Raw genomic sequence first — 14,568 nt, 5'->3', positions numbered from 1 at the left:
TATGGAAGCGGAAATTTTTAACACTGTCTAGGGGCGGCATTGTACCTCTTTTTTTTTAGTAAGTTTTGATGGATACATGTACTTTTCTTGTTGCGTCTTGCAATCCATGGTAATCCCTGATCAGGGGTTTAAACCACAATATTATGATCAGGGGATATACTTATTGTTGTCACTGCAGCCAATTTTCGTATTTCCAATCTGCCTGTATTAAAAAAAAAACATGCCGCTCGACAATGTACATACGTACATGTTGAAAGAAGTTATTTTAGCTACTTCCTGTTACGGCTAGCGTTTGATTGGTTGTTTTCACTATCACAGATTTAGTTAATTACACATTATCAGAGAGGAATGTTTGGTGTTCAGTTTTCATAGTTCCATTCAGCCAGGCCTAAAATAAAGTCATTTTTAAGACAGATTATATCTGAATTTTGAGATGATGTTTCCTCTACGGACGGTGAAATATTATTTTGTAAGTTGTGCGAAACAAAGATATCAGCCAAAAGAAAATTCACTGTTCAACATGTGGGTCGCGATGAGCATATACGGGCAGTGAAATTCGCAAGTAAGAAGAAAATCCACGCAACTTTTAACACATCAAAGTGTATCCACGAAAGAGAATAAATCGTCAGATTTTTACAGAGACTTCTGTGAAGCATTGAAAAAGATATCACTGCCAGTCAGTTGTATCAGCGGATGTGAAAAGGAGTTTTTCACAAGACAAAAACGTGCTTTCCGACGACAGGCGTTCCCTAGCTTTCGAGAACCTGCGCATGCTGGTGGAAGTAATTCTGAATAAGGTAATATTTTTTATACGTGATCTTTCCTAGAATATACAAATTCCCAAGTTTAAATTAATATTAGTTTTTAATTTCAGTTCTAACGTTACAGAAGTAATAACTGTGCTGTACTGTCATACCCTAAAATGAAGACAACAATTTTTAAGTCATTTTTAGATCATTTTATTGATTTTCAGGTAATTTTATAGATATTTTTAGGTCATCAAAATTCAGGCCCTGATAATAATAATAATAATAATAATAATAATAATAATAATAATAATAATAATACTTGCTGGCTTTTAAGGAACCCGGAGGTTCATTGCCGCCCTCACATAAGCTCGTCATTGGTCCCCATCCTGAGCAAGATTAATCCAGTCTCTATCATCATATCCCACCTCCCTCAAATCCATTTTAATATTATCCTCCCATTCAGGGACGTCGCTAGGGGGGTGCGAAAGGGTGCGCAAGCACCCATAAAAAATCGGAGCACCCCTTTCCGCACCCCAAAGGGCAATTTATTAACAAAATACTAGGCATAAATTATTTTGAAGAACAAAAACAAACAATTTCTTGGATGTGAAAAAACTACGTCCCATAGTGTATCGTAATGGATGTGATGAGCAATAATAATAATAATAATAATAATAATAATAATATTAAACAGATGTATACTCGTAGTATGCGCGCAAGTGTATGAAAGAGCATTTTGGATTTTTTATGTACCACATTTTTACAGCTCGCCCCCCAATTTTAAATCTCGCACCCCATCCGCACCCCACTTATTCTGATTCTGGCGACGTCACTGCTCCCATTTACGTCTCGGCCTCCCCAAAGGCGTTTTTCCCTCCGGCCAAACACTCTTTATGCATATCTGGATTCGCCCATACGTGCTACATGCCCTGCCCATCTCAAACGTCTGGATTTAATGTTCCTAATTATGTCAGGTGAAGAATACAGTGCGTGCAGTTCTGTGTTGTGTAACTTTCTCCATTCTCCTGTAACTTCATCCCTCTTAGCCCCAAATATGTTCCTAAGCACTTTATTCTCAAACACCCTTAACCTATGTTCCTCTCTCAAAGTGAGAGTCCAAGTTTCACAACCATACAGAACAACCGGTAATATAACTGTTTTATAAATTCTAACTTTAAGACTTTTTAACAGCAGACTGGATGATAAAAGCTTCTCAACCGAGTAATAACAGGCATTTCCCATATGTTTAATTTCCTCCCGAGTATCATTTATATTTGTTACTGTTGCTCCCAGGTATTTGAATTTTTCCACCTCTTCAAAAGATAAATTTGCAATTTTTAGGTATATTTCCATTTCGTACAATATTCTCGTCACGAGACATAATCATATACTTTGTCTTTTCGGGATTTACTTCCAAACCTATTTCTTTACTTATTTCAAGTAAAATTCTCATATTTTCCCTAATCGTTTGTGGATTTTCTCCTAACATATTCACGTCATCCGCATAGACAAGCAGCTGATGTAACCTGTTCAATTCCAAACCCTCTCTATTATCCTGAACTTTCCTAATGGCATACTCTAGAGCAGCCGTGGCGAAAATGTAATCGTGCGCCGAGCCACAGTGTAACCTGCAACCTGCATAGCACATATGGAGGGAGGCGGACACCCGAAGGGGAAGTGAAGCAACTGTCTGACTTATTAACGGATTTTCATTTTCCTTACGTCAAGCACTTAAATAAAATTTTATACAGTACAAGGCTACAAACTAATGTTTAGTATGTGTAACGAAGAAAGGAATGAACAAGAAAACATAGGACACATTATCACAACCTAAAATTAACTGTCTTCAGAATGTCTCTACGACAGAGTTTCAAAATCAGGAATTATGTCACTTACTGCCAGTCGTAGTTGATCACGAAGGTATTTGTCTGTCAATCGTGATCTAAATTTGGTTTTTACTATTTTCATTGTTGAAAATAATTTTTCACAAACGTAAGTTGTAGCGAACATGGCTTCAACAGAGCAAGCGAAAGAACGAAGCTTCGGATATTTGTTTTTTGGCAAAGATTTGAAAAGTTCAACATTTGGCAAGTCCTTACATCTAGCTTTCATTTAACATCACATAGTAACACTGTGAGCTTAAATTGAAGATCTAACCGCATTATTCGTACATCTGCTGAAAAAAGATTGACTTGCAGAGATGATAATAATAATAATATAAATTCGAAATTTTTAGTAGGGAGGACGCGATGACTCCTTAGCCGGCCGTCAATGTTAAAGAATGATTCTTAATGCTGCAACATTCGGCACATGACAAAAATAAACATACTGTATTAGATTATATATACAGGGACATCATTTTATTTTTACTAACATTTTTAATATTAACCTGGCTATATCTTTGGATTAAAGTTCTAGAACCGGAAACACCGCTTGCTCCCCCTTCCAAGCCTGGAGTTCGATGATACTGGCGTAAAATACAAATCACTTTACTAGGTATAGGAGGGAAGAAAAGTAGTTCATCCATTTACGTAAACTAGGAAATATCGCAATTTTGAGTTTGATAATTTTCATTAGGTTTTTGTTTAATGAAAATATAGTACTGTATTAACAATAAGTGTTTTTACTCACGAATTGAGCTATCCATTCGGACGTATTCATTATGCAGCGTATATTGTACTGTCTACAGCACATTAGCGTACAATATGGAGAATGAAGTTAAATTGAAAAATAATCATAATATGGATATTTCAACACATTTTTTAAAATGGTGGCCGTTCATTTCGATACAGGCTTCAGTTCTTTTGTGCGTATTATCGCACTATAGACTATTGTACCTAATTCCAATTACCAGTTTCGTCCGTCGTACAAGTAACTCATGTTGAAATAATTCTGTACCTACTCTATAAAAGAGTACCTTACGTACTGTAAATTCAATCTTCACTTTTGTCCGACCCGCACAGATAACATTACTCAGACATACTATCTACTGTCCGTCCAAGTGGTTATGTCGCAGGGTCGTAGAAAGGGGAGGGGGGAGATCACGTGACTATTAATTACTTAACGAGGCCCTTTTACTTAAGTTATTTTAAACAGTTGTATAATATTACGTAGACGTCCAATTCCTAACAGAAATTAATGTTTTCAGAAAAGAGCTAAGATAGCCCAGCTACTAGACTTTACAGAGGGTCGAACAGAAGCGAGTGGGGGAAACCAGGATGCGACGTAGGCAAACGGACAGTACCTGTGCGAAAATATGATTCAATATTGAAAGCTCTTTCGTCACTGGAAAACGTGAATATATTTCTGGAACGTACTGTACTCACTAACTCAGTACTGTGTACGCGGTCTTGGCTTTGTGTGGAGGACGGTTGTAAGTTTACTAGTAGAGGGGGTGAGAGTAAAGTACATTAAAAAACTCAGGTACAATAAAAATTGAAGTAAAAATAAAACGATGTCCCTGTATAAGTATATAACGCTCTCCGCTCTCTATATTCATTAGTAGGTAGACCTACCTACCTATATGTGCATTTGTTTTATCTGTCGGAAACAAATTATCCCGTTATCAGTGTGCGCTCTATCAGGTACCGAAGCATTGCGCTGTCCGATGTGCTGCATTACAGCGTATTACAGCAGTCGCCTGGGAAGCTCTGTGCGTGGTGGGTGGTGTCGTCTCTGCAGGGTAAAACGCCACAGGAGCTAGCTCTATGGATTTTATTGGGGGGGAAGAAGCTACATGAATGAATGTCGCGTGGTATATCAATGATGTAATTGCTTGTATGTGAATGCAATTGTAACACATTTCATGCATTGTAGAAGAAGAAACTGTCATAAAGTTTGCAATCGTGTTATTATTAACAGGCAATTTGCAGTACTGTCCTATTACATAATAGGTATTACCACATTACGTAAAACAATTGAGTTGAATTAAAACATATTAGGCCTATATTCTATTATTTGTTCGTGGCTCTCGAGATAAAAAAAAAAGGCGTGCATTATGCGAAAAGTGTTGAATTCATCTCCAAATAAACGACGTTTCTACAGTGCAAGTGCAAGTCAGCTCAGTTCTTCGTCGTCACAGAAACGTGGAGAACGACCGACGGCTAATAGGAGTGCCAGCCTCAATAATGTGTACAGATATAGATCAAGGCAAGAACATATTTGAAGCATGATGGTATGTGTGTTTAGCTTGCTTTGCAAAGCACGGTAGCGTGGCCGAGCGGTCTAAGGCGCTGGTTTAAGGCACCAGTCTCTTCGGAGGCGTGGGTTCGAATCCCACCGCTGCCATATTTTTTTTTTCTTGTATCTATTTGTTGTGTTTTGCATAGGATTTGTGAAATTTAGAAAATATTCTTTATATATAATATATACTTCGTAAAATAATGTATGATTAATATAAATTAGTTCCTCTCTGCATTTAATTCTAGAGTAGTTAAAATTCTAATGCATGTACCTCTGAATGCACGTTAATCAGAGGAAAAAAATACGTTTTTGCACGATCGTGTTTGTTGCTGTATTTACAGCTATTGTTGTTAGGCCTTGATAGAATTCCCACACAGAAACTTGTTGCTTTGGAATAATATTGCTCTAAATTTTCAAACCAAAAAAGATTTTGTATTTGCAATTTTAAAAATATGTTCGTGAAAAAAATGTTGTATAATACACGTTTGTGAAGTGCATTACAAAATCTCGGAAATTGAAAAACTAGCTCTGCTCGTTTTTCAAACTTTTCCTTGATTTTGTAGAAAGCACTTCCCAACTTTGTATTGTAATATACTAATGTTTATTTGTGTGGAAATATGTAAACACGTTTACATTTTCTAAACAAGATCAAACTAAAAATAATTAAATTCTTATTTCAGTACCTGAGTTATTGTTTGTCAATAGGTCTATTTTTGGTAAAAAGTAAGTTCATTTTATCATGAGTTGATTTTTAACCAAAATAAGATACTTACTATAAAAATTGTAATATATCATTCAGATTACGTTATTTTTTTAATCAGAACTATTCTTCATGCTTGATATTAAAAGCTAAGGGTATAGAATACTCGTACTTCATTTTTTTGCACTCAAGCATTATAAGCTGTCTTTATCGTTAGTGAAAATCGTTCATAATATGCCACATCATTGACTTCTTTTATGACGGCATAACGTATCTGGAAGTTAATATAAATAATTGTGAAACAATTTGCCTTGTTAATTTTAATATATCGTAGTTGTTGTCATAGCAACCCTTTTCTTTATAGACCATGATATCAAATACCCATCATTACAAATTTAATGTTATTTCTTTATTAATCGTTTTATAATGCTGTCATACAAAAAAATGACGTATGAAACACGTTTATAATGTTACACAGGTAATGTGCTCGTCAAAATTAGAAAACTCGTTTCGCTCCTTCCCTAAACATTGATTCGTGCCATGAAGTACAGGGACATCATTTTATTTTTACTTCAATTTTTATTGTACTTGAGTTTTTGAATGTACTTCACTCCCACCCCCTCTACTAGTAAACTTCCAACCGTTCTCGACACAGAACCGAGGCCGCGTATGCAGTACTGAGTTAGTGAGTATAGTACGTTCCAGAAATATGTTCGCGTTTTCCAGTGACGAAAGAGCTTTCAATATTGAATCATATTTTCGCACAGGTACAGTCGTCCGTTTGCCTACGTCGCATCCCGGTTTCCCCCACCTGCTTCTGCTCGCCCCTCTGTAAAGTCTAGTAGCTGGGCTGTCGTAGCTCTTTTCTGAAAACATTAATTTCTGTTAGAAATTGGACGTCTACGTAATATTATACAACTGTTTAAAATAACTTAAGTAAAAGGGCCTCGTTAAGTAATTAATAGTCACGTGATCTCCCCCTTCCCCTTTCTACGACCCTGCGACATAACCACTTGGACGGACAGTAGATAGCATGTCTGAGTAATGTTATCTGTGCGGGTCGGACAAAAGTGAAGATTGAATTTACAGTACGTAAGGTACTCTTTTATAGAGTAGGTACAGAATTATTTCAACATGAGTTACTCGTACGAAGGATGAAACTGGTAATTGGAATTAGGTGCAATAGTCTATAGTGCGATAATATGCACAAAAGAACTGAAGCCTGTATCGAAGTGAACGGCCACCATTTTAAAAAATGTGTTTAAATATCCATATTATGATTATTTATCAATTTAACTTCATTCTCTATAGTGTACGCTAATGTGCTGTAACAGTAGGCTACAATATACACTGCATAATTAATACGTCCGAATGGATAGCTCAATTCGTGAGTAAAAACACTAAGTGTTAATACAGTGCTGTATTTTGATTAAACAAAAACCTAATGAAAATTATCAAACTCAAAATTGCGGTATTTCCTAGTTTACGTAAATGGATGAACTACTTTTCTTCCCTCCCATACCTAGTAAAGTGATTTGTATTTTACGCCAGTATCATCGAACTCCAGTCTTGGAGGGGGAGCAAGGGATGTTTCCGGTTCTAGACCTTTAATCCAAAGATATAGCCAGGTTAATATTAAAAATGTTAGTAAAAATAAAATAATGTCTCAGTATAACCACAGTACAGGTATTAGAGATCAGTTTAAAAATCTGTCCCAGTTTCGCTGAACTAATGTAGGTATGACATCCATGGTATAGATGAGGAGGCGAGACCTGTGCGAAAGGGGAAAGAATAAGCCATCAGAAAGAGAGTTTGTTTCCTGATGGTTAATATTATAGTATCTACCGACACGGAAGTTCATCTCAGACTAAAACCTCTCATCCCGCTTTGTACCCATTGATGATATAGCCACAGCACATTCATAGGACAGGTCTTGTCTCCCCAGATGACTTCTACAGAATGGGATGCATAGGTGCAAGCAGCAGAATAGTTTTTTACGTCACCGTAAATCAAGATCATATCAGTAATTTCACTGTTTGTGTATGGTTCCTCCATGCTGTACTAGTGCCAACTTTTATGTTATGCAATTCAGTGAAGTATAATAATAATAATAATAATAATAATAATAATAATAATAATAATAATACGTGGCGCCATAGCCCTTGAAGAGCCCAGACCGACCAGCTGGCTGCTGGCCTCACGTTCACATGCCGAAGCAGAGGTGGACGATCATCCAACCAGAATGGCGGTATCGTGTGGTTACCACGATGATTTCCGCAGCCATTATAGCTGGCTTTCGCAACCGGATTTCGCTATCTATCGTAACTCCCGAAGTGCGGGACTCAGTAAAGTAAAAATAACACTAATCTCAGTTACAATGCTCAACATCATGAATCAACAAAACATCACCATAACTACAAGACATGGCCAACTATGAATACATCTCTTTTTAATCACAAAACAACACCGACTGTTAGTTCCGATTTTAGCCACGGTAATTGATGGACTGACTTTGAAATAACGCAATGCTGCCATATCTTGATAACAATGCAGTATCAGCTATACATTTATATGATATGATTTGCAAATACTGAATATGAACAAACACCGTCCAATAAAATAAGAGAAATAACCGCATTAAACAGCAGAATGTTCAACTGCTCTTTGTGATTTTATACAGTATAGCCTACACCGAAAATCTATTTGTCACAAAATCAAAATCAATCTGAGAGTATTTTTGTATCTTTTCTCTATACAATATATAATGGATTAAGTAAAAATGAGTACTACGAATAATTGCTTACTGGCCAGTTGGTAAATCTTTAGAGATTCATAAATTATGTTGTTGGACGTCCATTTATATGTAATTTGATAGCGGCTCCAGTGCACAAAATGTATTAGGCAGAGATTTATTTGGAAAATTAAAACTCTGTAAATGTGTTAAGGGAAGAGGATGGTATTTTTTGGTGAAAAATGAGTAAATTTTCAAAAAACAATTTTTTTCCTTAAAATACTCTGTGATATGTGTAGAATACATTGTATAATATTTTGTGGGTATTTGTGCCCTTATCAGTTGTTGAGACGCCATTTTTAAACTTCCTGCGCTCTGGATTTTTAAATCACACCGCCCTTTTGTTTGTTGTTTCCGGAACTTCATTTTTTTTTCAAAACCAAATTTTTCTTTAAAATACTCTGTGATGTGTGTGGAATACATTGTATAACATTGTGTGGGTATCTGTGCCCTTATTGGATGTTGAGACGCCATTTTTTAAGTTCCTGCGCTCTGGATTATTAAATCACACCCCCTTTTGATTGCTGTTTCTGGAACTTTACTTTTTTCGCTACATAGCCAGACAAAAATCGATATAATTTTTGAACTATTAAAGATATATGAATGAAATTTAGAATACACATTCTCTAGACTACTAGGAAACTTTTCTCTGTAACGGAATTTCCCTAATTGATTTCATTTTAAAAATAAGTCTCTCTGTTTGCAAGAAAGAAAATAAAAAAAATGTTATTAAATTTTAATTGTTTATTTTACAAATGTAGGAACTAATATCAAATTTCTGTTACAGACAGTTTGTAAAGCGTGCTTTTACAAATAAATTGTAACATAGTGTTTGAATTTATCTTTAAAAATGGCTTAGATATATCGAGTTTAGTAAAATCCTGCATTGGGTACATTTTTTTTTTCAAATCTGCCTCCCAAATAATTTATTCAAAATATTTATATTTTGTTGAGTTGCTATAGCCATGAGCTCTCTACATACAAAAAATTAATATTTTACACCAAATAAGAAAAAAGTTTTAAAAATTACTATCCTCTCCCCTTAAAAGTGCATTCATAAGTTTTGTCAGAAATACCTGGAATTTCCCACTCTCAAAATGTAGTTGTGAGGTCAGTGCAACTTTGTGCTGTCATCTTACAATTCATGGTATTAAATTACAGTCAGTCTGATCATGGACTGACCAGTCCAAGGGATGGAGGAAGTGAGCACAGTCTATCAAGCCTCGCAGCTCATGATGAGTGTTTCCGCTCCCTACATCATGCTGAGATGAGTCTCAACAGGATGGAGGCGTACTTATTGAAGAACCAGCTCACCGATGTTACATTAATAGCAGGTATAGTATATCGTTTAAGAAATATAAGCTTCATTACTTTCTGCTTTTATTATTTTTTCTTTCTCTTTTCTTTTTATGCATGTTTATTTTTCTTCTCAGTTTTATTCTCTCTTTCTTCTTTTTGTTCACTTTCTTTCCTTGCTGCTTTCTTTCTATTTCTTCATTCACTTCTTTTTCTTTTGTTTCTTTTCTTATGTTTCTTCTCTTCTACTTGCTTTCTTTATCTTCTATTCCACTTTTTGCTTTCTTTTTTTTCTCTTTCTTTTTAATTTCTTATTTTTTCTTCCATCCTTTCTTCTTACCATACCCACGTGTATCTTCATACCATATTTGCAGTACACCCATATATCTATACTAATAATAAATCTGTAGCCGAAATTTTTCTGGTAATTTTCGATTTTCCAAAAATAACTGCTCCTAACATATATGATTAACCACCCTGAAACCGAAAATCGCTTTTTTGAAATTTTTGTTTGTATGTCTGTCTGTCTATCTGGATGTTTGTTACCTTTTCACGCGAAAATGGCTGAACCGATTTATATGAAAATTGGAATATAAATTAAGTTCGTTGTAACTTAGAATTTAGGCTATATGGCATTCAAAATATTTTATTTAAAAGGGGGGTTATAAGGTGGCTTTAATTAAATAAATCGAAATATCTCCCTTATTATTAACCTTAATGAAAAATATTACATAACAAAAGTTTCTTTAAAAATAATTTCCGATAAGTTTTATTCTATCCAAAATTTTGATAGGACCGATATTTAATGAGATAAATGAGTTTCAAAATTACAATAACATCGCCATCTAAGGCGGTGTAATGAAATAAAAAACCAATGACTTCGGCTATAAGGGGCCTTGGACAACAACAATCGAAAGCTATGAAAGATAGCCTACAGAGTATGTTTCTGGTTTGTATGAAGTATTATCGGAAGCTAAATTAACCGATTTGTATAATTAATTATTAATTCACCATTGGAAAGTGTAGTTTCTCTAGATGGACATAATGCTATAATGTTATCACAGTAACTTCTGAGTGAATCGAGGACAGGTAAGATTAAAATAGCTTCTTATGCACAGAAAACTTGATAGGCTATTCTGTACATTTGTGTCCTGTATTTCCTAAAATAATTTTTATGACCAAATGAGTGGTCTCTGGATCAAAATGATCGCATTTTAATTTTAGAAATACAATTTAAATTAAGTAACATATTAAACGATTTATCCTTCTATCAAACACGAATGTTCCCTGGATCAAACGTCCTATTTTAATTATGTAATTGCTTTATATTTATTTCTAACGGGTGCAGCGGAGCGCACGGGTACGGCTAGTAATTTAATAAATATAAAATTCATTACTTTCCACTTTTATTATTTTTCTTTCTCTTTCCTTTTTATTGATGTTTATTTTTCTTCTCAATTTACTTCCCCTTTCCTTTTTCTTCCTTTGCTGCTTTCTTCCTATTTCTTTATTCAGTTCGTTTTCTTTTGCTTCTTTTCTTATTTCTTCTCTTCTATTTTCTTTCTTTATCTTCTGTTCCCTTTTTTGCTTTCCTTCTCTTCCTTTTTAATTGCTTCCATTTTCTTCCATCCTTTCTTCTTATCATACCCATTTGTATCTTCATAGCAGATTTGAATCCTATAGATTCAAAATTCCCTCTATCCTGTTTCACAAATTAAAGGATTTTGACAGCAACTGGTGGAAAATAGAGGGAATTTTCAACCTAACAGTGACTTTTAACAAACCTTTTGCTTCAAATTTAGTGGCTTTTCAATTCAAACTGTATAAATCATTATAATTCATTCTTAGGAAGCAATATGTGGGCTTAACTCAATTCTGAACGAAATGGTCTTACTTGGAAGTAAGCAGGAAACAATGCAGTGTGTGCTAAAAAATGTATAAAAACTGCAAGCTGTAAGCAATGTATGAATACCATGGAATGTTAATAAATACAATACAATACAATACTGTCTATTTGAGAACTGTATTAAATATTAACAGTTTTGTTTGTCATCTGCTCACACCATCTTTATTGTAATGTTTTATGGTAGATCTTAAGGACTTATCAAAAATAATCTAAAATTGCGTTAGAAAATCAGGGACAACTTGAGAAGTTTATTAAAAACTGATGACAGATTTTTGCCAGGGATTATCTGGTAACCTTATATTTAACAGCATATTTTGTATATTTGCAGGGTCAAAACATATACCAGCACATCGACTTGTTCTCAGTGCTGGCTCTGAGTATTTTGCTGCTATGTTCACGAGTGACCTGCGTGAAGCCACTCAGAGTGAAGTGGTCCTTCAAGATGTGGATGGAGATGCTCTGTGGATGCTTGTTCATTACTGCTATACAGGTAGGATAGGTACATTATAATTCTGTTTTACCATTGCTTCTTACATAGTTTATGACCACCGCTCCTAAATCTAAACAGCAATCTTAACGCCAATACAACCACTTCTAAATCTAAACACTTCACTATCACAATCAGAAGAATAACACGCAATCTACCGTCAACACAACCATTCCTTAATCTAAACACTTCACTAACACAATCAGAAGAATAACACGCAATCTACCGTCAACACAACCATTCCTTAATCTAAACACTTCACTATCACAATCAGAAGAATAACACGCAATCTACCGTCAACACAACCATTCCTTAATCTAAACACTTCACTAACACAATCAGAAGAATAATAACACGCAGTATATCAACACAACCATTCCTAAATCTAAACACTTCACTAACACAATCAGAAGAATAATAACACGCAGTATGTCAACACAACCATTCCTAAATCTAAACACTTCACTAACACAATCAGAAGAATAATAATACGCAATATAATGTCAACAGAACCATTCCTAAATCTAAACACTTCACGAACACAATCCTGGACTGCCAAGTGTGTTGAAGATGGTTTGCCACATTTTGCATGGTCTTCATGCCCATCGTGTGCTGCCTGATTAACCTATAATATGTAAGCAAACACTCTATATGTAGTCATCCAACACCCAGTACGCAGTAAATTCACAATGAGAACACGTTTTACACTTCAGTGGACACACATACATAAACATGTAAACTCTTCATCTTTCCAATACTAATATGGGACAACCTTCATACAAGTTCATCAAAATAATTATTTCAATTACCAGTACGCCTTTAATGTGTAGGCTTATATTCCAGTGACCGCAAATCCAAAACGATCACAAAACTTGATATACCTTAAAATAGCATGAATGAATTCCGCACTTATTCCACATGTACACAATACAGATCAAGAACCTGGTGAACAATCATCACAGAAGATTTTCAACAAATGTTTTGCATATAAGACATACACCATTTAATTGTTAACATCAGTAATATTTGCATAACACCACGTAGAATCCGTCTCACAGACATTAAGTACAAATATTAAATATTTTATATTTTATCAATTTTTATATATATAATAGTGACTTTAACAAATGTAACATGAGTTCTATGTAATTTACATTCATATTTTATATTGTTTATATTTTTATAATTCACTTTTCGGCAATTTGGCGAAACAACACAGATTAGTCAAATTGAACATTTCTCACACCAACATCAGATTTTATTACTCATGATTAATTATTTAAATCTTTGTTATGCTTATTACTGTGCACACCTTATTGGACTTACGTTTAGATTTCGTTGTTAACATTTTGAATATCTGATGATGCCATATAGGTGAAAACGTTCATAAAATTTCTTCTGTAAGATGTATTAGCAAATAATAATTTTGCAAAAATGATAAATCATATGATTGAAAACTTAAAATAAATTTATAATCTTGAACTGATTTATCTCAAAAACCAAAATGAATTGTAAGATACTCGGTACTTAGCTCATAAGAATATATTATTATTTATAAGTTAGCAACAAGCTACTTTAAGGAAGTAGTAACTCTAATATTCGTACTTTTATGCGGAAATCATCCCATATTTTACAAAGAATACTAGCTTATTCTTGGAGAGAAGTATTGTTGATTAACAAATATTATTTCTTCCTTTGTTGTTATTCCGTAGGTCGTATTGAACTTCGAGAGGATACAGTGGAGACCCTACTAAGTACAGCCTGTCTGCTACAACTGAACGAAGTTGTGGACGCATGCTGTGCTTTTCTAATGAAGCAGCTCCATCCTTCGAATTGTATTGGTATCCGTCTTTTCGCTGATACACAAGGCTGCATGGACCTGCTTAAAGTAGCCCACAATTTCACAACCGTAAGAACTCTTATGTTGTTAGTAACAATGTAACACAGATAACACCGTGTACTCCGGGGTACACATATCATGGATTGAATACCACTGCTGTATACTATATAATTAATTTATAATAAGTATTATTAGTAGTAATATTATGAATTACTACTTACTCAACAAATAAAACAAAATATTAAGAGATACCAGAATTCTCTTTCTACTCAGCCTACCAATACAGGAGCTTCACATGATATTATATTAGAAAAATTACAATATTATGGTATTAGAGGTAATGAATTAAAATTATTTGTGTCTTATTTTAGTAACCGTCAGCAGTGTGTCTTCATTGATGGCAATAAATCTAAGAGTGATGGAACGGAGAAAAATTCTCTCCGGCGCCGGGATTTGAACCCGGGTTTTCAGCTCTACGTGCTGATGCTTTATCCACTAAGCCACACCGGATACAATCCCGACGCCGTTTAGAATCATCTCAGATTAAGCTCCATCTCTTGGGTTCCCTCTAGTGGCCGCCCTCTGCACTACGTCATAGATGTCTATGAACGCAGGAC

General features: G+C 34.7%; 1 protein-coding gene and 1 non-coding gene across 2 annotated transcripts in view; both read left to right on the top strand.

Moving 5' to 3' along the window:
* Positions 1-14,568, top strand: part of LOC138709588 (kelch-like protein 5) — a 54,001-nt gene that overhangs the window by 14,257 nt on the left and 25,176 nt on the right. The window contains exons 3-5 of the mRNA XM_069840471.1: positions 9,584-9,756; positions 11,953-12,114; positions 13,824-14,020. Coding sequence (XP_069696572.1) covers positions 9,584-9,756; positions 11,953-12,114; positions 13,824-14,020 — 532 coding nt within the window. The remainder of the gene's footprint in view (positions 1-9,583; positions 9,757-11,952; positions 12,115-13,823; positions 14,021-14,568) is intronic.
* Positions 4,955-5,036, top strand: TRNAL-AAG (transfer RNA leucine (anticodon AAG)). The gene has a single exon. It is a non-coding gene; the product is annotated as a tRNA-Leu (tRNA).

The sequence above is a fragment of the Periplaneta americana genome, chromosome 11 (genome assembly GCF_040183065.1).
Source record: "Periplaneta americana isolate PAMFEO1 chromosome 11, P.americana_PAMFEO1_priV1, whole genome shotgun sequence".
NCBI classification, from domain to species: Eukaryota; Metazoa; Arthropoda; class Insecta; order Blattodea; family Blattidae; genus Periplaneta; species Periplaneta americana.
Note: the sequence above shows the minus strand (reverse complement) of the source record. Positions and strands in the feature narration are given on the sequence as shown.